This window comes from Python bivittatus, unplaced genomic scaffold, assembly GCF_059951505.1.
Source record: "Python bivittatus isolate LINGU-HERP-01145 unplaced genomic scaffold, Pbiv_v1 ctg000010_np1212, whole genome shotgun sequence".
NCBI lineage: Eukaryota > Metazoa > Chordata > Lepidosauria > Squamata > Pythonidae > Python > Python bivittatus.
In genome coordinates this window covers 1,880,262-1,905,826 of record NW_028277029.1, presented here as the reverse complement: position 1 = coordinate 1,905,826, position 25,565 = coordinate 1,880,262, and the positions used below count along the sequence as shown (strand labels likewise).

General features: G+C 50.0%; 1 protein-coding gene and 1 long non-coding RNA gene across 2 annotated transcripts; one reads left to right on the top strand and one right to left on the bottom strand.

The window, feature by feature from the left end:
- Positions 1-12,239: 12,239 nt before the first annotated feature.
- LOC148217187 (uncharacterized) lies at positions 12,240-18,071 on the bottom strand. Its single transcript, XR_015797155.1, has 3 exons — positions 17,775-18,071; positions 14,777-16,796; positions 12,240-13,260 (listed from the first exon to the last, which is right to left on the bottom strand). It is a non-coding gene; the product is annotated as an uncharacterized LOC148217187 (long non-coding RNA).
- Positions 18,072-18,134: 63 nt separating this feature from the next.
- On the top strand, positions 18,135-22,824 carry CDKN1B (cyclin dependent kinase inhibitor 1B). The gene is made up of 3 exons (XM_088146251.1): positions 18,135-19,115; positions 19,841-19,986; positions 21,591-22,824. Exons 1-2 carry the CDS (start codon positions 18,473-18,475, stop codon positions 19,972-19,974), a joined length of 777 nt encoding a protein of 258 aa, XP_088002377.1. The 5' UTR covers positions 18,135-18,472; the 3' UTR covers positions 19,975-19,986; positions 21,591-22,824.
- The last annotated feature ends 2,741 nt before the right edge of the window (positions 22,825-25,565 follow it).

Below are 25,565 nucleotides of genomic sequence, written 5' to 3'. Positions count from 1 at the left end.
CATGGAGCTGAACCTGGGAAGCAGATGAATTTTGACACCTGGCTAGAGGGGCTGGTCTAGCCATCAAGGAAAAGTCACCCCAGGCCTTGCACAGCCTGTTGGCAACTCATTGCAAGGGACGGAGGGGTGGCATGAGAAACAAGGAGACCATCTCCTCTTCTCCTGCCACTCCTTCCAACCACAAGGGCTGGAGCTGCCTCCTCATCTGCCAGTGGATCCCAGAACAGCTGACAGGCACCGGGGAGGGTGACACAGTGAGCTGAAACAGAGAAGGGAAACAGGAAATACTAGTTATAAATATACCTCAAGGACTCAGATGTATAGCTGGAATTCAAGAGCCCCGTGTTCTTGTTCCTGCCTTCTTCAGAAAGCCCATGTTTACATGTTGGTTCCTCTTTTCCTCCAGTCCTTGCATCCATTCTGTCTCTAGCTTTTTACTCTTTGCCAGCCTCCGTTCTGCAGTAGCCCAGTTACCTGACTGCAACTTTTTGATAGATTCCGCCAGTTTGCAGCAATGTAGGACTGTCAGCAAAAGAATAAGAGATCATAAAAGGGCTGTCATAATTCCCAGCTGGACGTGGCAATGTAGCCCTTCACAGAAAAAAGACGCCAATCTTTTCACCAATGTCTGGTATGAATGCCAATTTATGCTCAGAAGATTTGCAGAAGGCCTGTCAGCTTCTTGTCTGGGGAATGATCAGCTCAATTTTCTGGCAAACTCATTGGCTAAAGTTTTGGAGAGGCTGATTCAAAGGTATCCCAACAGAGTGATAGTTTCTAATATCTGAGATGAAGAAGAAAGCCCGCTAGTTTTTTAAAGAAAGCTACAGAATACCTTCAATTCATACAGAGAAGGTCAAGAAGATCTGTCCTGATGAGGAGAAGACAGTGACCATTGTCTGGTTTTCAGACTAAGAACACCCTCAGCAAAATCCCAAATCAAAGTCAAAATTTAAAAAGTCAGCAAAATCACAGCAAAGCTGAGGTTAGTTCAACTGCCCCTTGTCAGATTCCTTCCAAGCCTAAACCCAGTGCTCAGTTCCAGCCTTGCCCACAGCCAAGCCAAGCATCTCAGGTCATTGTGGGACCACCTTGCCTTTTTCTGCCTGTCTGTGGAGATCATCCACTTTCCGTCTCACTCTCCCAAAAGAGGCAGGGATAATCTTGGTGGTGCAAGGAAAGAAACAGCATACCATCCTGGAGGGCAGGTGCTGATCAACTATCTTATTTTGTTTTCCCATTGCTCAATATCCTACAGGAGGTGTTGGCATTACATCAGCTTGGCAGGGCAGGTCTCATAAATATGCCTCTCTCTCTTTTGGTAAGGCTGACACTTCAAGTTAAATATTAGCTGTTCTGAGTACTTGCTTGAGTAGGAATTGGTGTATAAATCCAGTAAATCAAATAAAAGCATTCCTTTCTGGAATCTGCACTGCATATTCTGGAAGGAGAACAGGGAGAGTGAAAGATCTGTCTCAGAAATAGTCTTTTAGAGTCAACTCCTTATTTTCCAGCTTTTTCCTCTTAATCCTACATTGCTAGAATATTTAAGGTTCTCATTCCTCTCCAACCGTAAAGTACAACGTACAGAGAAGAGGATATGCTGTGAAAAGCAAGAGGAAGATTTGCAAGAAGTTTAGGACTTAGCAGGACAATCCTATGCAGGTCCATGTTGGTCTATCTTTGCATTCAATGGACCTTATGCTATTGTAAGCCCATTTAGGACTGCATGCCTTAATTGTCCTGAAATCTGTTGGAAGTGAGCAGTATACATTTTTTGTTTAATTAAAGCAATAAACCTCATAAACATGGAGCACCAAGCTGCACCCAAACAGAAGCCTTGTAAAGACTTTCTATGCATAAAAAAGGAAGACTAGTGGATGGGGAATGATGAAAAAGAAGCCGATTCAGCAACTCTTTTCTTCCTCTACGTGTGATGCTGGTGGTGACGGAGGTGGCCTGGGGAAGGGGTTTCCTAACCGGCATCGTTACAACAGCAGAATTGTAGAGCTCTTTCGCACAATGCCTCCAGAGTGTTTTGCTGTGCAGCTGGCTTCCTTTTTGCTCCTTCCAGACAATGAACAGGAGAGTGAAAAAACATGGTCTTCCAGGGCTCTACAGCAGCAGTTTCTGGAGCAGTCTGTCTCAACCCTGGCAACTTTAAGACCTGTGGACTTCAACTCCCAGAATCCCCCAGCCAGCAAGGCTGGCTGGGGGATTCTGGGAGTTGAAGTCCACAGGTCTTAAAGTTGCCAGGGTTGAGAGACACTGCCCTGGAGTAATAGAGGAAGGTAAATAGCTATGCCCACCACTGTTTTCGGTACATGTTATCTGCGTTTGGCCACTCAGAAACAACACAGTGCTGTTGGTGTGAAGCGAAAGATACCTAGATATTAAGAGATATTGAATCCTGCATATGCTATCCCCTTTAAATGGGGTGATCGCTGCCTGGCACAGCTGGGTCTTCCCCCAACAGCTGCATTCGTGACTGCAGGCGACGGGGCAAAGGTTCAGTGACTGCCCGTGGGTGTGCTGGGGAAGAATAGGAGCACATCTGGGCACAAAGGCAGGCAGGAGTTTAGGGCCTTTTGGCTACCTGAAGCCAGGGATCATGAAATGGACAAGACTGAGGGGGGAAATGGCTAGGCAGCCTACCCAAGGAAGCTCTGATTTCGGTTGGCTGGAGGCAGGATGGGGCAAGAGTTCTTGAGCATGGAAAAACCAAGTGGCCCGAAGTCTGGCAGAACGCCAGCCTTGCGAGTAGCAAAAGTGTTTGCATTTTGGGCTGGGCTGCAGCTGGGCTGGCAGAAGAGGGTGGCATTGTGGGAGACGACGGGGCTGCCAAGAACCAGGAGCATATCCAGGGAGGGGAGTCCGAAAAGTCAAGGTGGCCATTGTGACAGTGTGTCCAGACCGTTTTTATGCATGCCATGACTGCTATCTTGACTTCTTAGATTCCTCTCTGGACTGTCCCTTTTTCAAAACCGAAGGGCACAAAAGCCTGGCGTGGTGGCCATGCGGTTCCTCTGTGCCGAACTTTTCAGACCAACGTGATTGCTCCCGGAAGTCCTTCTCATTAATTATCCAGTAAAGATAAAGCCGCCATCTCCTCCAATGGTCTTCCTTGCACAAAATCTAGTTTTTGAGTCCTCCCCCCTCCCCGCTACAGGCAACTTCTGGCCTTGTGCACTACGGGGCTTTAGCGCTTCAGGGAAAGTAACTTCTGAGGCAGGGTGTTTTCATTTCAGATCTTAAAAAGAAAGCCTACGTCCCTCTCACAGACGTGCGCCTGGTGCCAAAAAGGCATTGCTTTCAGACCGTCTCATCACTTGGGAACCTCAAGAATTGTATTTGGGGAAACCCTGCCAGAAAACAGCAACCAAGCTGGAGCAGAGGAGAAAAACAAGTGCCGGATCATCCAGCCTGGATGTAATTTAAACCGTTTGCGATCTTTGTTTACCAGCAAACTGGGGCAGGAGAGGACTGACGAATCTCATTGTACTGGCGTAAGATTAGCCTGTCCTCAAAGCTGAAACAGTCCTCTCAGCACAGAGCAATTTCTCCCTCGTCTGTTTTTAAAGAAACAGCCATCAGACCCTGCCACTGCCCGGCGAGGGAAGACGGAAGCTCTCGCCAGCTTCCTGAGGCTGTTCTAGAATAAGGGAACTGCAGGGGAAAGGCTGGAATGAGGACCACCCAAAAGCCACATCGGAATTACGATCTGATATTCGCTTATCATTTGTCAGGCCTAGCCCAAGGAACTCCAAGAGACAATGCCAATTCAGTCCAGCTCTGTTTATTAGCTACAACCTCTAGCAAGAATCTTCCCAGACTGAAACTCCAGCTCCCAAGCCATCCAGCCACAACAGTGTGAATTCCTCAGGGAGGTGCCAGTCTCGTCCTCTTGATCCTCCCACGCGGTGCTGGCGAGCTAAGAAAATGTTTGTATCCCTGAACTTGGCCTTCATAATTCCATTCCATCACATTAATAATAATAATAATGATGATGATGATGATGATGATGATGATGATGATGATGATGATGATGCAAAAGAAAGCAAAGATAGTACCAATAGTAACAGGTGCCTTGGGTGCAATCCCAAAACATCTGGAGCATCCCTTGAAGACCGTCGGCCTTGCCAAAATGACCAGTGCCAAAGGCAGCTTTACTTGGAACCACTTATATCCTGCGACAATATCTTTAACGCCATCAAACAGCATCTGCCTATCCCAGGTCCTTGGGAAGGACTTGATAGGTGGACAAAAATACCAAATGCAGTCTGAACATCTGGCTGACTGTGCAACCAACCATAATATGACCAGCAGCAAGGTGGATGGATTCGGTTACAGAGGTGGTAGGTGCACATTGGAAGACCTAAAAGACCAGGTTGGGGACAGATGGTCATGGAGAAAAATCTAGGGATGTGGTCACTAAGAGTTGACACCGACGATGGTGCATGGTCTATCAAAATCAGTTAAACTCAAGGGGATTTATTTCAGAGTAGACCCACCTGGAGCTGCCCTTTTTATTAGCTGCAGGTATATTCATTCCGTGGAGAAGAGGGCAGACCACATTCCCGCACAGAAGGACCTGCATCTTTGAATTAGCCCCCAGAATCTGTGATGTTCTCCCACTCTGGGGAATCCCAGTGTTTCTAATCTCCTAATAGCTGAGACAAATTGAAACTGAATTGGCATTTTGGGAAAACCCCATGGAGCAAGAGCCCTTATGAGGTTATAATAATCTTCCCAATTCCCTTCTTCCCCATCCTACAAAACCATGGGTATGTAAAATAAGAGCATCGATGTGTGACCCATTTCCAGTCAGTGCTGCCCTGAGATAAGAGAGATTGCTATTCATCTCTAATATACCACCAATTTCTTGCTTCTTAGAGCCGTGCAAAGCTAATGTGCATTGTGGAACATCTCTTTGAAGCATTAAAGCAGCCACCTCCTTTTGCAGGGCTTATGTTGCTGCTTTGGAAGAGATCCTCAGCAGATGTAGGAAGACTGTGCTTCTTCTGGGGCTTTTGGGAGCGTTACAGAGGACCCAGATGCTTTGGAAAGTGGTGTTAATGCACTTTCACGGATACTTTGCACAGCCTTTTTGCTGATGTGCACAGAATTACAGCAGGGGGCAGCACCTACATGACCGTGATTCATCTGGAAAGCTAACTAGGATTGTAGGTGGATGGGAGACCTTCAGGAATTCCAGGGGTTGTGGGCTAGACAGAGACGTTAAAAAAGAAGTCCTAGAAGAAGATAGTGGCACACCACGTCCAAACTCTTGCCAAGAACAACTACGCGGCTGTATCCACGCAGCCATCTCAAAGGAGTCTTTACTTTTACGCAGACAGACATTATGGAAATTACTTATGTTGGCTGGCCTCCAATTAGTATTATAAATTATGCTTGTCATTATTAAGCATCTTTGGAACCAGGACAACCTTCAGAGGGGATTGGGGACTATATAGGACATCCCATTTTTCAAATGATGTTACAGAAGGCCATATAAACAAGTATGGGCCGTTCTGCCTGGGATAATAAGATTTAACATCTGGACGTAGCACTCAGACATATTACCCCTGAGCATATCACTGAAAATCATGCATTTCTACTGACTAAAAATCACCAGGGCCATCATCTCTTGCCCTGAGAATTTACGGTGGCAGCAGCAAGAGAGAAAAAAGGGAGACCGCACGGGAGGTGGATCTCGGGGCGCAGACGGTTTTGCTGCGTGTAGGGAGAGCTTTACGCGACCAGGGCCAATATCTGGGCTGCAAAAATTCAGGCAGCCGCCAGATGGTGGGCAATTCCCTGTGGCTCTTTGCGGTCGTTTACTAGTTTTCAGATTTGGGCAACCTAAGCAGCACTCTTGAGGCTGTGCAACAATCTGCGATGTCACAGTAGGGGCTGGGTGAGGGCTGGGGGGCGGGTTATATGTTTCGGGGGGGAGTCGCAAAGAATTAGAGTTTTCTCTTTGCAGTCAGGAGCTGGTAGCCTGAGTACATATGCGTGTGGAACATATATACCCCATCGTGCTGTTCCCTTTCAGGGCAAACCTTGTGGTGTAGAATGTAAACAAGGAGCAAGTACTATGCCGAAGAAATTAAAGGCGTGAGATCAGAAGAAGAAAAGGAAGCAGAGCCAAAACTAGTTGACTGCCCCACTTTTGTAACCTTGCAAATTGTCCTTGTCTGCACCATGTCTGTGCAGGTTTGGCTCTTTAAACTGCTCCCATCTCCCCTCTTCAGGATCTCCTCAATTTTACCCAAGCACAGTTTTCATGGCCTTCCCCTTCCCCTGTCTTCCTTCATCTATTTGTTTTGCAATTCAGTCCCCCATTCATTCTTTTTCAGTGGCCAAACCAACCCCAACCTAGTTCTTTTGTGCCGGTCACCACTTTTAAACCGAAGCCTTTAATAAATAAAATGTTTTATTCTTGGTTTTATTTGGTTTCATATATTTTTAATGTATTTTACTGTTCTTAGCTTTGCTGTACGCCGCCCAGAGTCGCCTGTGGTGAGACGGGCGGCTATATACTGTAAATGGAACGAATGAATGAATGAATGAATGAATGAATGAATGAATGAATGAATGCAGTCCCCCTTCATTCACCAGCCATTCCTTCTTGACCCACAAGACCTCTTAAGTACCCCATTCCTGCTGTTTTCAACTGGCTTCTTCTGACAACCCCAATTCCCATATAATCACTGTCCTATTACAGGATGGGCAGAACCATGCCCTGGCAAACAGACATCGTTGCTTCTTCTCTTGCTCCTGGCTCGATGTTCAACCTTAAGCCTCCAGTTTATACTCATGCGCACTTTATTTCCATCATGCCTTGCCGTTATCACATTCAACAGCCAATCTTCAACTAACGCCGTATTTGAGCAAAGGATCCCATTTCTCAAGCTTATTCTTTTCCTCTGATGCTTTCTTTACATCAACACATGTGCAATGAACATTTGTGCATCCCACAAAGAACATCATCAGACCCTTCGGCCTGCATGTTCCCTGCCCTGCATGTCCCAAAGTTTGCTCCGTGTGGCTTCTCATATTCTTTCGATCGCCTTCTCTATCGCTCCTGGCTAACCCTGGCAGGAGACGTATGTGCTGATTACTCCGATGAAGTTGTTGTTAAAGACTTATTTGCAGATTGCAGGAAGAGAGCCTTGCAAGTCTAGGGCAGTCTTTCTCAACCTTGGCAACTTTAAGATGGGTGGACTTCAATTTCCAGAATTCTGGGAGTTGAAGTCCACCCATCTTAAATTTGCCAAGGTTGAGAAACACTGGTCTAGGGTAGCCAACAATCAGGAGGAGCCTAGGGAGACCTCTTCACATTTCATTAAAAGGCATAAGCTTTGTGAGCTGCAGAACCACCTTTGTTTGGTTCGTCTGATCTGACTTCGGTTTAGTTAGTCTGCTCCCAGGCTGCTCCTGATTTGGAGTTGCATTTGAGAGCAACGGGATCAGGTAAAACTGAAGTGGTGGCAAAAGCTCCATTTCAGACTGTCAAGCTGCTCTTAAAAATATAGGAATTTAGCCTGAAAAACCAGACAGCAAGTGGACGGCAAGCGCCAACGGGAATCAAGCACCGGGCCGGATTAAGACGAACGTCACAAGCTCATTGACGAAGGAATAAATGAATAGCGGATCACATCAAATATCCTCCCACACGGCCTGTTTCTTCCAGATCTGTTGCATTTTGCTCTGTGTTTTCAGGCCCGGCTACGACTGTTTGAAGGTTGCTAAGTCAAAGCATTGCAGATGAAGCCATTTCCCTTGATCACATTTGCAGACTGGGCCGTTAAACGTTTTTTTCTTTCGCGGGTTCATGCCAGTCTATGAATGGAGTAAAAGATGAAAAGGGGAAGAGCGAATAGAAAGATGGGGAGAAAATGCAAAATGCTTGACTTCCCCGGGGGAGAAATTGCAAGAGAGCAGCTCGACCACCACCTGTCCTATCACAATGTCAAGCAGGATTTTGGAAATACGTGGTGTCTCCTTCCATTTCTGAAGCTAAAATGTGGCCTTCTAATATTACGTGGCGGTTATATCCCCATTTTGTGGGTGCTGTAGTGTTTCTCCCATCCCTGACTCGTCGCACAACCACACTCGTAAAGTGTGCGGAGCAGCGACTGAGACCGACGAGCTGACAGTAAACACACCCGTCGGTTGTTCGCAGCCTTTCGACAGACAGCCCCAGACTTTTTAAGGTGGAATGGCTGGTGGGTCTGCTGCCCTCCCCAGGAAACCGGCCGAGTCCCCCGGCAAATAAAAACCAAGCATGATGCAGCCGAGATAAACGAACCCAATCAGGATCCACACCGGATTGGACACGTGCCTTTTCACTGCGGGAAGAAAATGGGAGATTGTAACAAACTGGGAGGTTGACGAGGGAAAGAAAGGAAACGGAAGAAGACGCCCTGTTAGGATGGACTGTAGAAATTAGATTATACAGCTGATCGTTTTTCGTCGAAGAAGAAAAGCTGTTTTATTTATTTCGTGAGGTTTAGACACTGTCAGGCTCCAAGGTGACTCTGGGCAGTTCACAGTTCAAAGCAAACAATATAGCAAATGTGATACCCAATATACAAAAGGCAACTCAACCACAAAGCTGAGTTTATTTACGCAAGAATAGCAGGACCGAGCGGCTCCCTCAGGCTGGGTGAGATGATTTGGGATGGGGCCCCTCTCCTCCTGCAGGCGCCCTCTTGGCTGCTTCCCTGGGCCCCCTGCTCAAAGGTGCCCCCACTGGGAATTGTCTTTGAGCCCCCGCTTCACCCCAAGAAGGAAAGGCACAGGGTAGGTGAAGCCAAGGGCTGGTGCTGAGAGGCATACCCAGGGCAGAATTGTCCCCCATCCCAACCTGGATCAATTCAGGATGGTGCTTGTGACCAGGTGGTTCCATCCATCTTGAAGAAGACAACGGTGTGCCCCCTTCTCCAGAAGTCATTGCTGGACACAACAGCGCTGGGTGATTTTCATCTGGTCTCCAGCTTTCCCATCTTAGGGAAGGTTGTTGAGAAGAGGCTTGGGTTTCAGCTTTAGAGGATGAAAGTGGGTTGTCTGGACCTTTTCAGTTGGGTTTCAGGCTGGGACATAGTTCAGAGAAGGCATTGATCAAGCTTGCCATTGACCTATGGCAGAACCAAGGTAGTGGCGATGCAACTGTCCTCGTTCTCCTCAAACTCTCAGTGGACTTCAGTGCCACTGATCTGGTATCCTTCTGGGCCAAATGCAGGGACTGGGAGTGGGAGGCCCTGTTTACAGTGGTCCTCCTCCTTTCTCCCAATGCACAAGACAGGGTATAGATGAAAACGACACCTTAAGGTTTAATATTCCTCCCCAGTTCCTCCCATAACCAATTTGTATATAAGTTGCCCTATTTCTTTGGCAGCCTCAGCCTCCCACAGATTTTAGATGCTGGCTGGGGAATTCTGGGAGTTGAAGTCCACCCATCTTCAAGTTGCCAAGTTGAGAAACACTGCTTTAGATCTTGCCTGCTCAGTGAAGCGAGTCTGGAAGTGCTTCACCATCACACCAGCGCTGATGTGCACTCTGTGCTTTCTTCTTGTGAAATATCAGCCCCGGGCCAGCTCTCCAGCCTGGCCCAATGGCATACACAACTGGCTTTTTCCTTCTGGCATCAGCCAACGTCATAACCAGCAGCTTTCTGTTCTGCGGCAGGCGAATTGTGTTAGAGTGGCTTGCTTTGTCCAAAGGCACACAGCCATTTCTGGCTAGTTTTCATCCCCAAGTCCCCGTGCGGAGAAAAGACTCCAATTCTTTCCCGTATCTTGGTTCAGATCCTGACCATTTCTCCGCCCCTGCAGCTTTCAAAATGGAAGCTTTCGCACATCGTCTGGTTGATCCAGGAGAGGAGAACGCAGGTGTGCACGGACAAGTGTGTGAGAAGAGAAATATTATTGGCTGGACATCGGGGGTCCTTAGCTCCCCAAACCAAGCGCTTTTTACGGCCAATAATTAAACATGGAAAACCAAAAGACGGGGAAGCGCGAGCTGTCTTTTATCTGCAGGACATTCAGATGTAAGGGCAAGTGCTCGATTTTGCTTTGAATTTTAATCCAGCCGTTTGGATGCTAATCTCTCTTAATTACTGTGGAAGGAAGAGCAAAGCAGATCAGATCAACTCACAAGGTTGTCCGTGGCGGCCGGCCAAGAGGGAGGTTCAAGTTCCCATTAGCGGCTGGCAGGCCTCTCCTGATCATGTTTAAACAGTGGTTTGTGCCCACCTGTGAGTGTCCCAACAGTTATGCAAATCCTACGGCCCAGCGCCGCGCGCCTGTCCTTGGACTCGCCGTGCCTGGGCTGAAATACGAGCGAGCGAGCAGGGCTGGCAGCTCCCTGCGTTCCAGGACTTCCTGGTCTGCTCTTCCCCGGGGCCGGGCTGCAGCTCTGGAGGTTTGGCCACTGAGAGAAAACTCTTCTCCTGCAGAGAAAAGCAGATCTCGGGAAGGCTAAGCCCAGCGCCCGCCCGCGGCTTGCAAACCTTCTGGCATTGGAAGAGGGCGAGGGAGTTCGCGGGGCTTCAGCAGGGGCAAAGCCCAATTCAGTCACTGGACAAAATAAAATGAAATGCTGTTTGCTTCCATCTGCTGGTGCTGGCTCCCTCTTCTCCTGTTCTAGGGCAGGCAGATGAAGGAGTCTGGTAAACTGGGGATAAAACCATACTAGTCTTGGCAGCGGCCTAGTTTGGTGTAATGCGGTCTAGTGCTAGACTAGAAGCCGGGAGATGGTGAGTTCTAGTCCGGCCTTAGGCCTGAAAGCCGGCTGGGTGACTTTGGGCCAGTCGCTCTTTCTCAGTCAACCCAACTCACAGGGTTGTTGTTGAGAAAATAGGACTGGGAGCTTATACACGCTGCCTTGTGTTGGACAAAATAAAGGTGGGATATAAAAATAATAGTAACTTCTGGGTCACACACGCGTCCCGTGCACGCTCCGTAGCTTCTCTTCCTGCAGCAATGGATCCACCCATATTCTGAGGTTGTTTACTACTTCAATTTCCCCCCCAGTGGTGTAGCTTTCACACGCTATCAAGTGATGCGTTCGAATCCTGCAATACCATACCTGTTACCAACGGGAGTGCTTTTAAAGCCATACAACCCGCTTGGCAACATTTTCCCCCACTTCTCAACCAGGTGAGGAGGAAGTGGGAGGTAGGAAATCAGTTTTGTTTATTTGCTTTGGAGAGGGTGTTTCTGCAATATATGCCTCCCCACACGACCCACTCTTGTGTCCTGGAGCTCCTGAGCTTACAAAAATAAAAAGCAACCTGAGATGGTAAGGTGATCTCCCCTTGCCTGCAGTGCTCTGCTGTGTTTGGAGTATAACGTTGGGACAAAACGAACGGCACCTTTTGTCTTCACCTGTTCCTCCTGCAAACGGCACTGGGCAATTCTGCGTGGAGCTTCATCGTGTTATAAACTCAGAAGAGAGGATGGGAGTCATTTAGTTGCACGAGGTGCATTTTAGGGCCTCAGAAATAAAGAATTCTCCATCCTCCAAACCATCCACTTAGCTGCAGGGACAGATTGCTACGTTGCGCTCTGCATCCTCAGCAAGGCCAGAGAGGCCAGCTGTTAGGACTGCAAAGCTTCGCCGTGGTGTCTGGCTCCTCATGCTTTGAGCAAAACGCTCTTTGGAAGCCACTTCTGGAAGTCCTACAACCCCCTCTGCACATTTTTAAGGGCAAAGTAAAGCTGCCAGTGTTGCTTCGCATTGTCCTGCCTGTATTTCTGTGAACTCTGATCTCTGGAGGCCGACACAGCAACCCAAGTGCTTCCGTGGGATGAAGCAGGTCATTGCTATACACTCAGGCGTTGCCAAGTGCCTCATTAATTTTGCCACCTTGTGCAAACCTATGTACCACCGAGGGCAAAACTATCCTTAGTACACATTGCCCAGGCTGTGTTCTTACAAGTGGTCCAGGTGAGATGCGTTTGCAACTGGGTGGCATTTGCACAGTGACTGTGCGGTGTGCTGCTTCATTTTGGTCTCGGGCTTAGATACAAGCCCCTCGGTTCTGACTGACTTTAAGGATCCTCCATGCAAGGAGAAACCGTCTGGTTCCATTTGTTACCCTAGCAATGCTTTTAATTAATGTTTTATGTATTTATATATATTTATGTTTTTAATGTTTGTTGTGAATCGCCCAGAGTTCCCCCATTGGGGGGAGATGGGTGATAGATAGATAGATAGATAGATAGATAGATAGATAGATAGATAGATAGATAGTTGAGAATCCGATGTGCTGTATGTACGAGCAGCAGAGCCAGGAACATGAAAGCTGGAGCGTTCCAGAGTCCAGATTACAAGTGTTTCAAACCAGACCGTTTTATCTTTTAATCTAGGCTGTGACTCTGTGAGCAACAGGGGACTTCCCCTTCACAAATTGCCCAACGAGGCAAGCAAATCTCTGAGCTGTTAGTTCTGAATCGTTTTCATCCTCAGGAGCACATCCTAGGTGGTGGACCAGCAGACGCACAGACTGCTCCTGGCTGCAATCCTCACCCTGGTGGCGTTAGGACTGTTGGCTGGACTGTCCTTAGGCTTCCTGCTTCTGATTTGCTGGACAGTTTTAAGAAGGGGGGGGGGCGGAATCCATAGATCCAAATGGGATCGACCCACAGAGTTGGCCCCGCCACTTGGGCTGTGTAAATAGAGAACAGGGAAAGTGCCCGGAGCGATGTCATTTCTGGAGGGTGTGTTAACCTCCTTTATCGAGGCCAAAAGGGAGAGTTGACCTCTCTTCCGGATCTGCATAACGCAGCCCAACTCAGGGCAAGGAGCGACTAATTGGCCCATGACGCACTGGGCCCCGATCCGGAGCCCGTCCAGCCCAGCGCATTCACACAGTGTGCTTCTCCAGGTCCAAAGTGCTGTTCAGATTCAGAAATCTGGTCGTTCCTGAGCCAGAAGAAAGCCCCAGAGACCAGGGTGGATTTCTAGTCAAAGTATCCTCTTCCAGCTGAGCCGGGCTGTGCAATCTGAGTAGCAGAATGAGGAATAAGCGAGGCATTTCCCTGCCAGCAGAGAGCATGTTGCCAGAATCACCCTCTGGGGTTTGAGGTTTGTTAGTGCACAAGGGCTGATGGCTGGGACATCTACAGAGGGGTGTGCGTGTGTCAAAAAAAATCACGCCTGGTGTTGGCGAGCGAACATCCGAAGCCCCATCCCCTCTTCTGTGCACCGGACCCCCTCCACGGCCCCCTTGTTGACGGGTTACTGGCAGACCTGTAGGAAGGAGGTGGACAATTGTGTACTCCACAATGGCAGCCTCTGACCAAATTTCTATGATTTATTTTATAATATTAGAAGACTGCCCCAGGGACTCTGGGCCAGCTATAATGAAGTCTAAAAGATACATTAAAATAGATATAAATAACTGTAATAATAAAACAAGCAAAATGCACCACAAAACACGGTAGGTAAAAGGGGCCATTCGCTCCGTCTAAGGGCCAAATGGTCACTGGGACAATGCTGCTTTGGCCTGTTTTGGAAATACTTGCAGAACAGGGGCCATCTGTACCCCAAGGCAGGGAGCGTTCATTCAGTGGGGCCACCACTGAGGAGGCCTGCTGTCTCTGGCCATATCCATGAATGACATGAGGAGGAGGAGGAGAAGGCCCTCTGAAGATGACTCACTAGATGGGCAGATTCAATTTGGGCAAGGTGTTGCCTGCTAAATCCTGGGGCTGTACTGTAGCCACCACCCAGAGCCTTCTTGGAGTTGGGTGGCCTTAACAAATCCAATCAATCATCAACCAATGGCTTTACAGGTGGCCACCACCATTCTGAATTTGGCCCAATGCAGCACCTTCAGAAGAGGGTGCATTCCCACTTGTCAAGGCTGACCCGTCAAGAGCCTGAGGCCTTGTGTCTCCAAAGGGAGCACCACGTACGGCCCATTACAGTAGCCCAGCAAGGCAATGAACAGGGCATGAGTTACTGGGGTTAGTGCACCCTAAACCAAGAAGAGTCATAACTGCTGGCTGGGGAATTCTGGGAGTTGAGGTCCACTCATCTTAAAGTGGCCAAGTTTGGACAACACTGACGTAGGCAGATGAGAAAGCCTGCAAGGAAGTTCCCCGGGGCTGAGCACTGTCCCACCTTGACCACCCACCGGAAGCACCCACTGAGGTACAAGCAGACGCCCTGTATGCCAGCGACCTCAGCTCCCAAACCAGGCCGGCAATCCAGAATGATGGTGTCACATGTCAGGGGTCCAGTAGTGACAGTACTTTGTAAGTGGGTTAGCACTTTGCAAATTCGTCCCTTGTGATACAAGCACGGAAAGCAACAGAACAGGATGCATTTTGCTTTATCATAAATCCATTTGCATTAAATATCGCTGAACACAATGGGGCTTTCTTCCAGATCAATGAGTTGGACCAGAATGTAAAGCACTAGGACTTTATTTCAACAGCTTCTTGAAAAGACAAGATCAAAGAACGCAAAGGATGTTTTCAAATGGGACATCGGGGGCCAATCATTTTCTTCTCATCCCTGCAGCAGCGGTAATAAACTAGCTAGCTTCCTGGCCTGCGAGGCAGGGAAAGGGTTTTAATTAAAATCTCATGGTGAGCTTTAATTTCATGGCTCCTCTTATCTGCCTTCAGGACAGGAAAAAAGTATACTTTTAAACAGACTGGGATGGTTAATATCCACAGATCTCTGAGCCGTTGGTCACCTGAGATCTTTTTTTCACAAGCTTCTGCAGATGAAATGAACATTGTTAGGCCTTGCTCACCATTCTGCCAGCCTCTGTCCAGTTGCACGCGCGCAATATCTTACGACGGGCCTTCTGAAGACTTCCACCCCCAGGGCCCACTTGAGGAGGTTAGAAAACCTTCACTGCTGGCTCCAGCTGCAGGAAGAGCACAGAACAACTGTTGCAAAGGAAAAAAAATGTGGGAAGAAAACATGGTGACGACAGAAATTATTAGTATTTGAAAATAATCAACCTTTGGCTGCAGACATTGGGGTGGCCTTAAGGTGGCAGAGAGGAGCCACATGAACCCTAACTCTCTGCAGCCCTCTAGCAGTCATCCAAATGTCTGCAGCCCAAATATAAAAGCCCTTTTTGAAATAACTTTCTAAAGGCATTACACTCTCATGACCTAAAACTCCTCTCTTAATCTACTCACTCAGTGTTGTCCAAACTTGGCCACTTTAAGAAGAGTGGACTTCAACTCCCAGAATTCCCCAGCCAGCATGGCTGGCTGGGGAATTCCGGGAGTTGAAGTCCACTCATCTTAAAGTGGCCAAGTCTGGACAACACTGTACTAGCTGGATGCAGGAAGAAGCAAGGAGAATTTGGAACAACATTGATTCCAACTGCAGTCTCAGACTCACAGACTGAGAACTGCGGTGTAACATCACCCGGTTTATTTCTCAGATTACTGATAGCAGCATTTGGTTGATCCACACTCTCACGTCATCACTTACAACTTCACATTACGACCTGCATGTGTCGATGCACCACTGAAGTTATCCACCACAGACACTTTTACCCCACCTTTCGGGGGCAAAATGCTGCGTCAAGCTGATTCACCAATAAAACGGCCAGACGTGAATTATTCAGTGAGCAAAATGTATTTTTCACAAGAAAATGCTAAATGACAGTTCAAGCTATGGCAAAATATAGAAATACTTTTCTCCGAATAAGAACACTGATCACAGCACTCCAGATGCGGAAGCGTGTTTTCAAACAACCAGGAAAAGCACATGGAAGGTACAGGGATTGACTGATGGGTGGGGCCACTCCTCAAAAGATTGCCCTTCTCGGGCTCAACACCCTCATGGTCTCCGTTGGTGGCCATACCTAGTTCCCCTAGTCTAGCTAGGTGTCCTTGGGTGGTGGGAAAGAGGAGGCTAAGGTGCCCTATCCCTTGTATGGGGCTACCTCCCTTCCAAATGCAACTCATTTTAAATGAGTCACCTCACACATTAGGAACACAATGGGTTTCTCAACATTTTCCTATTCGCTTGAAGAGCATTTTAAGTTATACGCTCCCAACACAAGATATATATTGATTATGTGCCATCAAGTTGGTGTTGATTCCTAGCCCCCACAGATGGATCCTCCTGGAGAAAATCTCTCTCTAACCCAATCCTTTAGACTTTCCAATGGTGGCTCCATCACCTCTGTAACTGAGTCCATCCCCCTCGCTGTTGGTCATCCTCTTCTTCTCTTTCCTTCCACCTTTCCCAGCATTAGCGTTTCTCCGGAGAGCTGGGTCTTTGCATCATGTCTCCAAAGTAGGATAATTTGAGCCTGGTCGTTTGTGCCTCGAGTGAGAACTCTGGGTTGATTTGTTCAAAGATGCATTGATTTGTTTCCTTGGCTGTCCATGGTGTCCTCAGGAGTCTTCTCTAACCCCAAAGTTCAAAGGCATCAATGCTCTTCCTATTTGCTTCCAACTTTAGCTTCCATAGAGGGTCCCAGGGAACACCACAGCTGGCACAATTCTGATCTTTGTAGGCAGAGACACATCACGGCATTGGAGCATCTTCTCCAAGGCCTTCAAGGCTGCTGTACCAAGTCTACCAGTCTACCATCTGCTTGACTGCTTGTTCCTTTACTGTTGATGGCTGATCCTAAAAGGCAGAAACTCTCCACCACTTTGATATCTTCATGGCCAATTCTAAGGCTGGTCGTTCTACCTGATGTCCTTACTGTGGTCTTCTTTATGTTTTAGTCTCATTTTTTTCAATATCTTCATTGTCAAATATATATTTTAGGAGGGTTTAACATCTTTGAGGACCTCCTGCCACACAGAAAACATCACCAAATGTAGCATTTGTCAAAAGACTAACAGGGGTATGTGCGAAGCCTCCCAAGTGCGTGCCCGTGTCTCTACCTAGGTGTAAAAGGAACACATGGATATGCACAAGTGTGTTTGGATCAGCTTCTCCCGCCAATCTGTCCTCTCTGAAGCCCCAGCATCCGTTTCTACAAAGCGAAACAGGGTGTCCCCATTTCACTACTCCGGTAAAGAAAGGAAAACTTTGTTGCAAGCAAGGAAGTTAAAATGTATTTGGGAGTCTGCAAGGACTGCACCCAGACATGCAAAGGGGTGAGGGCCGGGTCACTGTGGTTCCCCTCTGGCTTCCTTGTAGCAAGAGAAGATCTTAGACCAGTGTTTCTCAACCTTGGCCACTTGGAGATGTGTGGACTTCAACTCCCAGAATTCCCCAGCCAGCATGGCTGGCTGGGGAATTCTGGGAGTTGAAGTCCACACATCTCCAAGTGGCCAAGGTTGAGAAACACTGTCCTAAACACATCCCGGCTTAAATGAAGAAGGAACAAGTTAGAAACAGAGTCCCCACGGCAGAAGAAGCCATAGCTTCCTTAATGACAGTTTAGGGAACAGAGATGAATCTTCTGGGTTCACACCACACTAAGCCACCAATCATTGCTTGGGGGTATGCCCCACATTAAGACAAAACCAAACACACCACACGGAGTCTAGTCACACAGCCTCTCGTCTCCAGAGGAAGCCTGCAATCCTGGGGCGTCCACGGTGACCTCCCATGCAGAATCAGCAGGGAAATTCCGAAGCAGGGATCATGCAGAGAGGCGGCAGGCAGCTTCCCCAGGGAAGGGAAGGGCTGTTCTGGCCTCACAGAGCCTGGCCAGCCTGCCCCCTGCAAGGCCAGGAGGACAGTGACCGGTCCACCGACGGGGGAGGGCGGGATCAAGGGGGCACCCCGGCCCCAAGACTGGGGCCGCCTGCCTCACCCACCTGCTTTGCCGGCCGCAGCGCCGGGAACTGCGAAGAGCTCCGGGGGCCCCCCTGCTTCGCCGCCGCTCCTGCTCCAAGGAGAACAAGCGCCTCGGGACAGCGGGCTGACCGAGAGCAGCGAGCGGAAGGCGGCCGGCCGGCCGGCCGGGGGCCCCCCCAACGGGCCCCGCTGGGCTGGGCCGGGCCGGGCACCCGGGAGAGGGCAGCGCTCGGCGGCTGCGGCGCGCGCCCCCGCGGCTCCCGGGCCACCTTTAAAGCCGGCTGGGCGGGAGCGAGCGGGGAGCGTTGCGCCGGGGCGGCGCCCACTCCCCGGGCCAATGGCGCGCCGCCTCTATTTAAATAGACGGGCCGTGTCAATCATTCGCCTCTCAGTCAGCCTCCTTTCAATCGCCATATTGGGCAGGGGGGCCGGCGAAGGCTCGCTCGCTCCCTCCTGCCTCGGGGCGCCCTCCTCGCCGCGGCGGCTGCGGCTCGGCTGCTTCCGCGCGCCCCGGAACAACACGGGTCCTCCTCCCCGCCGGGCTCGGGCGTCTGGCCGGCGCTCGCCTGCCGCCGCCGCCGCCGCCGCCGCCGCCCCCCGGACCTGCGGAGAGCGCTCCGGCGGCGGCGCTCCTCGGTCGGCCCCCGCGGCTGGGGCTTGGAGCCGCGCTCGGCGCTCCGCCGCCGGGCGCCCGCGCCGCCGGCTTCGGCCCCGGCTTATGCGCGGCTCCGGCGAGCAGAGCTGCTGCTGCTGCGCGCTGTCCGCCCGGGAAGCGCCGCCTCGCCTCGGCCCAGCGGAAAGGCCGCCCGCCGCCCCCTCCCCGAGCGGGACGCCCCGGAGCTCGCCCGCCGCCCCAGCGCCGCGGCCGGCTGCGCGGCGGGCCATGTCGAACGTGCGCGTCTCGAATGGGAGCCCGACCCTGGAGCGGATGGAAGGCCGGCCGGCGGACGCCCCCAAGCCCTCGGCGTGCCGCAGCCTCTTCGGCCCCGTCGACCACCAGGAGCTGGCCCGCGAGTGGCGGGCGCAGAGCCGCCACCTGGAGGAGGCCAGCCGCCGGCGGTGGAACTTCGACTTTCGGCGCGGGCAGCCCCTGGAGGGCCGCTTCGAGTGGCAGGCGCTGGGCCGGGCGGCGCTGCCCGACTTCTACAGCCGCCCCCCGCGGCTCGGCGGGGCCCGGGCCAGGGCCGACGGCCGGGAGCGGCGCCGGGGGGTCAACGGCGACTGCCCGCCGCCGCCGCCGAGGGGGCTTCGCTGCGCTCAGGAACCGGCGGCGCCCGAGCCGGAGCCGGAGCCGCAGCCCGAGCGGGACGGGGCCGCGCCAGCCCTGAGCGCCGGCCCGAGGAAGCGACCTGCCGCGGACGGTAACGTTCCTTCCTCGCTCCCCTCCTCTCCCCTCGCCCGGCGCTTCTGCCCTGCTCCGCGGGGTCTTCGGACCGCGCTCCTCCGCGGCCCGGAACTGGGGCCTCGGCCGCGGACGGCGGGGGCGGCTGCTTCGCTGCGCGAAGGCTCCGTTCAGCCGAGAGTCCCGGGCGAAGGGCTCGCTCCCCGCTCGCCTGATCCTCTTCTGCGCGCTTCCCGTCTGAGGGGCGCGGGCCGAGAGCGAGGCGCTTTGCCCTCCGATGCGCCAGCCGGAGTCCCTGGGAAGCGAACCCCGGTCCCTCTGGGCTCTTCCCCGCCGGGGCCTTGGCGCTGCAGAGAGCGGCTCTTCCTCCTCTCGGGCGGCTGCGCTGGGAGCGTCCTCTGCGGTCGGAGAGACGGCCTCGCGCGCCAGAAGCCCTGGGAACTACCCGGGTGCCCGGCCTGCAGGCTTCGCGGGCCAGATCGTGGCCTGTTCGGAAGTCCAAGCGGGGCCAGTGGGCTGTCAGGTCCCTTGGCCAGCTGGTTTGCCCTCCCCGCTCGAAACAGGCCTAGTTAACCGTCTGTAATCCGGGTGCCCTGCGTTTTATTCCAGTGGCAGATGATCAAGGATTCCCTTCTGTACTGATGGTTTTTCTCTTGCCCTCCTTTAATGCACGTTTGATTGCCGGCATAAATGTTTTTAACGCCCTGCTTCCCTGCTTTTTTCCCTTTGATCCTCCTCTCTCAGATTCTTCTCCTCAAAGCAAAAGAGCCAACACGACAGAAGAGATTTCTGAAGAGCTTTCTGAAGATCCCCCGGCGGCCAGCGCAGAGGAACAAACACCGAAGAAAAAATCCAGTCCCAAGCGGTGTCAGACGTAAATTGTCGTAGAGGTGGGTTTCCTGTTCAGAAGGAAATGCTTTTGGAAACACTTAATTATCTTGTATATGTTGTGTCCATTAAGATTGTGGCCAAACCTTTGTACTTGGTCCATGCAATTTCATTGGCTGGGGTAGGGCTTTTTGTAGGATTTTAAGCAAACCTGCTGTCAAACCCAGGCTTACTTGTGAGTAAAGAAGTGGCTTTTAGAGGAAAATCAGCAGTAATTCTAGCTTGGGGCCAAACTTGTGTCTGCTTCCTTAAAAGCTCTGCTTGGATGTTGTGGAATTTACTTGTGAATGCATCTGCCTAGGATGTAAGGCGTTTTTAGGAAAGGGCAATGTAGAGTTAGGTTTTCTGTGCCTTTTAATCTGTTGTTTCAGAACAAACCAACCAATTTGGTACTTACTAAAGTCCCTGTGCAACAATAAGTACCAAACTGGTTTTGTTTTTTGTTTAATGAAACGGTTCTCTTCTTTCTCTTATTTGACTTCTGTGCATTGTGTATGTCATCCGAAAGCCTTTTTGTCCAGGCTTTGTTTTACCCAGAGATCAGTCTTGTGGAGCTCAGTGAAAATGAATAGCGAGCATGTTTGGACTGTATTCTTAGTGGTAGCAAACTGAATAGCTGAAAGTCGAACAGAATCTCTTAATTAAGGACAGGCGTTCTGGATAGAATTTTCCAGAGCAGGAATGGTGTAAGAATCTTGGCAGATCTGATTTCCAAATTAATAAAATGAGCTTTCAGCTTGGAACTAGATACCCAGGACGCTCCTGGGCTGTTGGGATGAGCAGGGACACGTGTTCAAGTTAACTACTACTAACTGTTTACTTGAACATTTGAAAGGGAAATGAAAGCTTTTGTGTGGACCAATCACAGCAGAGAGATCGCAGAGGCAGGGTTGGTGTATCTGTCTTGAATGCCTCCCGGAAAATAACAGGGTTGCACGAAATTTAGCCCTGTCTCACTACATCGCAGCAGTTTCCTATTTGCAGATAATTCTGTCAGCTTTCAGTTGGAAACCTGGTTGGGGCGGACTAACAAAACTCCTCCTTGGTCAAAATCTCCATCATGAGATCTTTGCAAGTGGGCTTGTCTTGTTTTTGTCTGAAGATCTTGTAAAATGGCAGGTGAGAGACAGAACCCAAAACCAAACAGATCGGCTGTTGGCAGAATGCAACACCCTTAGAGGGATTTGTATAGCAGGCTAGGGTTAGTTAATGCTAATCTTGGTTAGAGTTTTGTGGCTTAAAAGTGTTGGGTAAACTTGGTCGTTTGGATTACTGTATTTATTTATTTGTGTGTGTGTACCTTGACTAACTGGGAAACAAACTGAGCCCGTGGTGTGAATGTAGTGGTGAAAATGGCAGAATCTGCAGGTTTTCTGAAAAGCCAAAAACTTTCTAAACCAGAGGAACAGGATTCAAAAAGCTGGCACAATGGACACCAGCCTTGGCTGGTGGGCCGGTTGTAACGCTGCCTGCCAGCTGATCATTAGCTGTCGGCTACTGACGTGCCAGATGTTTTGACAGCAGTTGTGTGGCGATGCTGTAATAATAATGAAGCAAGGAGCTGTAGCCATCAACAACTGATGCCTTTTCTCTTCCTTCATTTCAGAATTAAGAATGTTTGTTTCCTTGTTATTTGGAGGAGGCAAATGAAGCAAGAAGATCCAGCACTTGCATTCATACATGCGTATATACCTGTATGAACGAACGAACGAAAACATATCACTGATTCTCCATGGGATGGGGAACCTGTTAAAGCACTGAAAAGAAACAACTTGCCATGGAATAACACTAAACCAGGCGGTCTTAAAAGGCCTGCCTCTTAAAGCGATGGATGTAGCATTCTGCAAGTAGGATTTTCCTCATTTGCTTCCTTGTACTACCTGTGTAAATAGTCTTTACATTATGTAGCACATAAACCTCTCTCCCCGTTTGGGGAGGGGATGTTTGGGGGGATTTTGTTCATTTTGTGAAGGGGTGAAGATAATACAAGGTGATGGGTTCGAAATCTGCTTCCAAGCTGTAGGGAGAAGCAGATGTGTTTATCAAAGGAACATTGCCCATTTTGTGCAAGTCCCAAGGTAAGAAAAGAAATCGGCATTTAACCATGGTTCAAGCAGGTCGATGGGATCTGCTGGTGAAATTTATGTGTCGAGGACACAATCTGGGAAGCGTTTGCCTGCACTGACCTCACTACAAGAGACGGGAGCTTCGGGGAAGCGCCTTATTTCTAGCGTGGTGCAGGGAGATGCTCCGAGATCGCGGCCCACAGCCCTGCGCAGGAGCCCTGCTTCCCTCGCGGAGCTGCAAAGAGTTCTGCCCCTGGAGCCCCCGCGAGGGTCATTTTCTCATCTTTTTGGGGTTTTTTGCCTCCTTACTTTTAAAAAGTCCTGCCCAGCACACAGCATGGAGGAGAAATTAATAAAGTCCTTGAGCTCCAAACTCTTCTTTGCCCACTTTCCTGGCCTTTACTGGGTGGGTAAATGAAAAGGAAACAGTATTTTTTACATTTTTTTAAAAAAAGTTTTGAAATGTACCTGTGTACATAACTGTAAAGACACTGAGAAATTATACTAACTTATTTATGTTAAAAGATTTTTTTAATCTAGAAGATATTTTCCCAGAAAGCCAAAGTGGCATGTGGTTTTGTGCATTTGTAAATGCTCTATCTGGTAGGGGATTTTTTTTTGTTAGCCTTTGCGGGAAGTTTGTTTTGTTAATTAATATGGCTGTGCTTACATGATTGCAGACTGAGCCAGTTCTTTTTTGTTTTGTAATGTGCAAAAAAAATTGCCAAGTGATATTGTTTTACATCAGCAATCAATAAAGAAGACTGCCATATATAAACATATAAACTGTCTTTGTGTCTTTTATAAATCCTGTTGGAGCCCATTTGCCTGCTTTCCAAATGTATACATCAAGGTTTTTTTTCGGTCAAAAGAGTTCTCCCCTTCTAAGTATCACAAATGGTAGGAAAAGAGTGCAGGTGGGTTAAAATGACTTGCCTTCGCGTCAGTCTACGGCTGTTTTTCAAAACAAAAGTCTAGAGGAACATGGTAGTGAAGCACAATCTTGCATGTGTTTTTTTTTAAAAATCCATTCAATCCTGTAAAATATTTTGCATAAACAGGATGGCTCAATGTGTATCAATGGGCATAGCTGTTCCCACAGTTCTTACATGGTTTATTATGGATCTCCATTTATCCTACCTGGGGATGTTTTGGTTGAACGTGCTCAGTAAGGCCTTTGTCTCTGGAGGCTAAGATGGTGTGTGAGGCCTGCCCCGTGCATGCAGGAATAAAGCAGGTGTCATTTTTGACTGCAATTGTCAGGTCATGCATTGTTAATACAACAGTGGCAAACCCAACCCGAGAGTTCCCCCAATTGGTGCTTTTCTGATGTGTTGGACTTCAAGTTCCATAATGCACAGCCAGCACGCCAAGGCTGCAGAAGCCTTGTAGAATGCAACTCGTGTCTGATTCCATGGGAAACTCTGCACCTCTTGGAATGCGTTGTGCGTAAACGTGCCCCTTTCAACAAGACTTACAATCAGCCAGCGAACTCTGTTCCTTGTTAATCATGTCTGTGTGTGGCAGGAGTGGGAGACACTTTATTGAGATTTTTAAATTAAAAAAAAAACACTTCAGCTTAGAAACAAGTTTTGCAGTGGTAATGGCAGGTATTCCCCAAACTCTGAGCGTTGGGGAGTTGTATTAAAAAATGGAGGGATACACCAGTGCACCCTCTAAAGTTGTTGAAATTGTATAAGCTCCTTGCCCCTTAAAAGAATCTTGTGGTTTCTTTATGATTCGACTTTCTGGAACATTGTAAAATTTCTGCAGCAGTCAATGAATTATGTGTTTATTCACACAACTACCCCCATTCCCCTGAATTTAGTTACAAGGACATGAGAGCAAAAGCAAGACCGTCGGCCTTCTCAGAAGGTGGATTTTCAGTATCTCAAGAACATTCACGATTTCTTTCTAGAGTTTTATTTATTTTTTTTAAACCTAATCAGGAGTTAGGGAGTTAAAAGCCCAGAAGCTGTCTAGTAAAAACGCTGCCACTGTAGCAGTTCATCTCCAAATAAGTAGGCCAGATGAATATCTGCAGCTTAACATAGTAACTGTGTTGTATTTCGTGCCTGTCGAATTTGCAATTTATAAAGATGCTCCTCTTTGGAAATAATCTCGCAGCCTGAGGCACCCGTCTGCGCCAAATGTACCACAAAGCATGGAGGAGCAAGAAGGAAGAGAAATGTGGAGAGCACCAGCGTTTTGCACCTGTAGGTTACACACTCTCGGTCAGGCCTCTCTCTCTTTTCTTTCTTTCTCTTCAGAGAGAGAAACTTCCTGTTTTGGAAACAGAAAGCCCAGCAAAAACTTGAGAGAAAGCTCTTCTTACCCTTTGCTGCTTTTTTTGGACCCCGAACTAAGGAAACTGCAGCTCGTCTCTTTCAGAAAGGAGACTGACTGAAGGGGAGCGACGGACGAAGACTTCGATAACGCAGCGCGGGGCCGAAAGTAAACCCTGGAAAGCGGCGAGAAAGGGGGACCCGGCCGCTCCCTCCCTCTCGGCCGCCTTGCTAACGGCCTCTTCCCGGCGAAGACCCCGCGCTGCGACCCTCGCGCCGCGCCATCGCCTGGCCAGGACCGCTGGTCCCGGGGAAGAGCTTTGGGGGACCGTCGCCCGCTCACTCGCGGGCCGCTCCGCTCCGCTCGGATAAAAGCCGCATCGAGGACACTCTAGAGCAGGGTTCCCCCACCTTGGCGGCTTTAAGACGGGGGGACTGCAACTCCCAGAATTCCCCAGCCAGCTGGGGAATTCTGGGAGTTGCAGTCCCCCCGTCTTAAAGCCGCCAAGGTGGGGGAACCCTGCTCTAGAGGAGGCTTCTACTGAACACCCACCCCGCCGCCCGCGCAGAGTTTTCTAGGGTCCCAGGTGAGGCGGCTGCCTCTCCCGCCCGAAGAGGGAAGGGCCGGCTGGGGAGCAACGGGTCTGGCTCCGAGCCCCCCAACAGCGACCGGCAGGTACGAATCGGGGGGACGCGGCGCGAGGAATGCCATTTCCTCCAGCCTGCGCCGGGGGGGGGGGGGGAAGGGGGCGGCCAGCCGCCGAGCGGTTCGGCACTGATGTCATCGTGGACTTTCGCTTCGGCTTACAGGGCGCGGGGTGTGTGTGTGCGCGCGCGCACATGCGTACTGGCACGGGCACGGGCACACCTCTCACTGTTGTGTAAAATGCAAAAACGCCTGGAAACGTTTCAGGCGGCAGACTGGGCTCCTGACACGTTCGGCGATGCCCCCCCCCCCCCCCGCTTGAAAGGCTGCGGTGGTTCAGTCCACCCCTCCCCTCCCCTCCCCTCCCCACCTGCCTGTGTGCCCGGCTCTTACGCACACTGGCAACCCCGAGACCTTGCCTTGGAGAGACTTTTCTGCTCGCGGTCGTCAGATGTGAAAGCATCCAGATCAGAATTCCCCCAGGAGGCTCGGAAAAAGTGGAAGCTAGTGGCCGCATTTTGCCAACCTTGGCTGATCTCCAAAAGTGAAGCAGAATCCGACTTGGATGGGAGACCACCCAGACA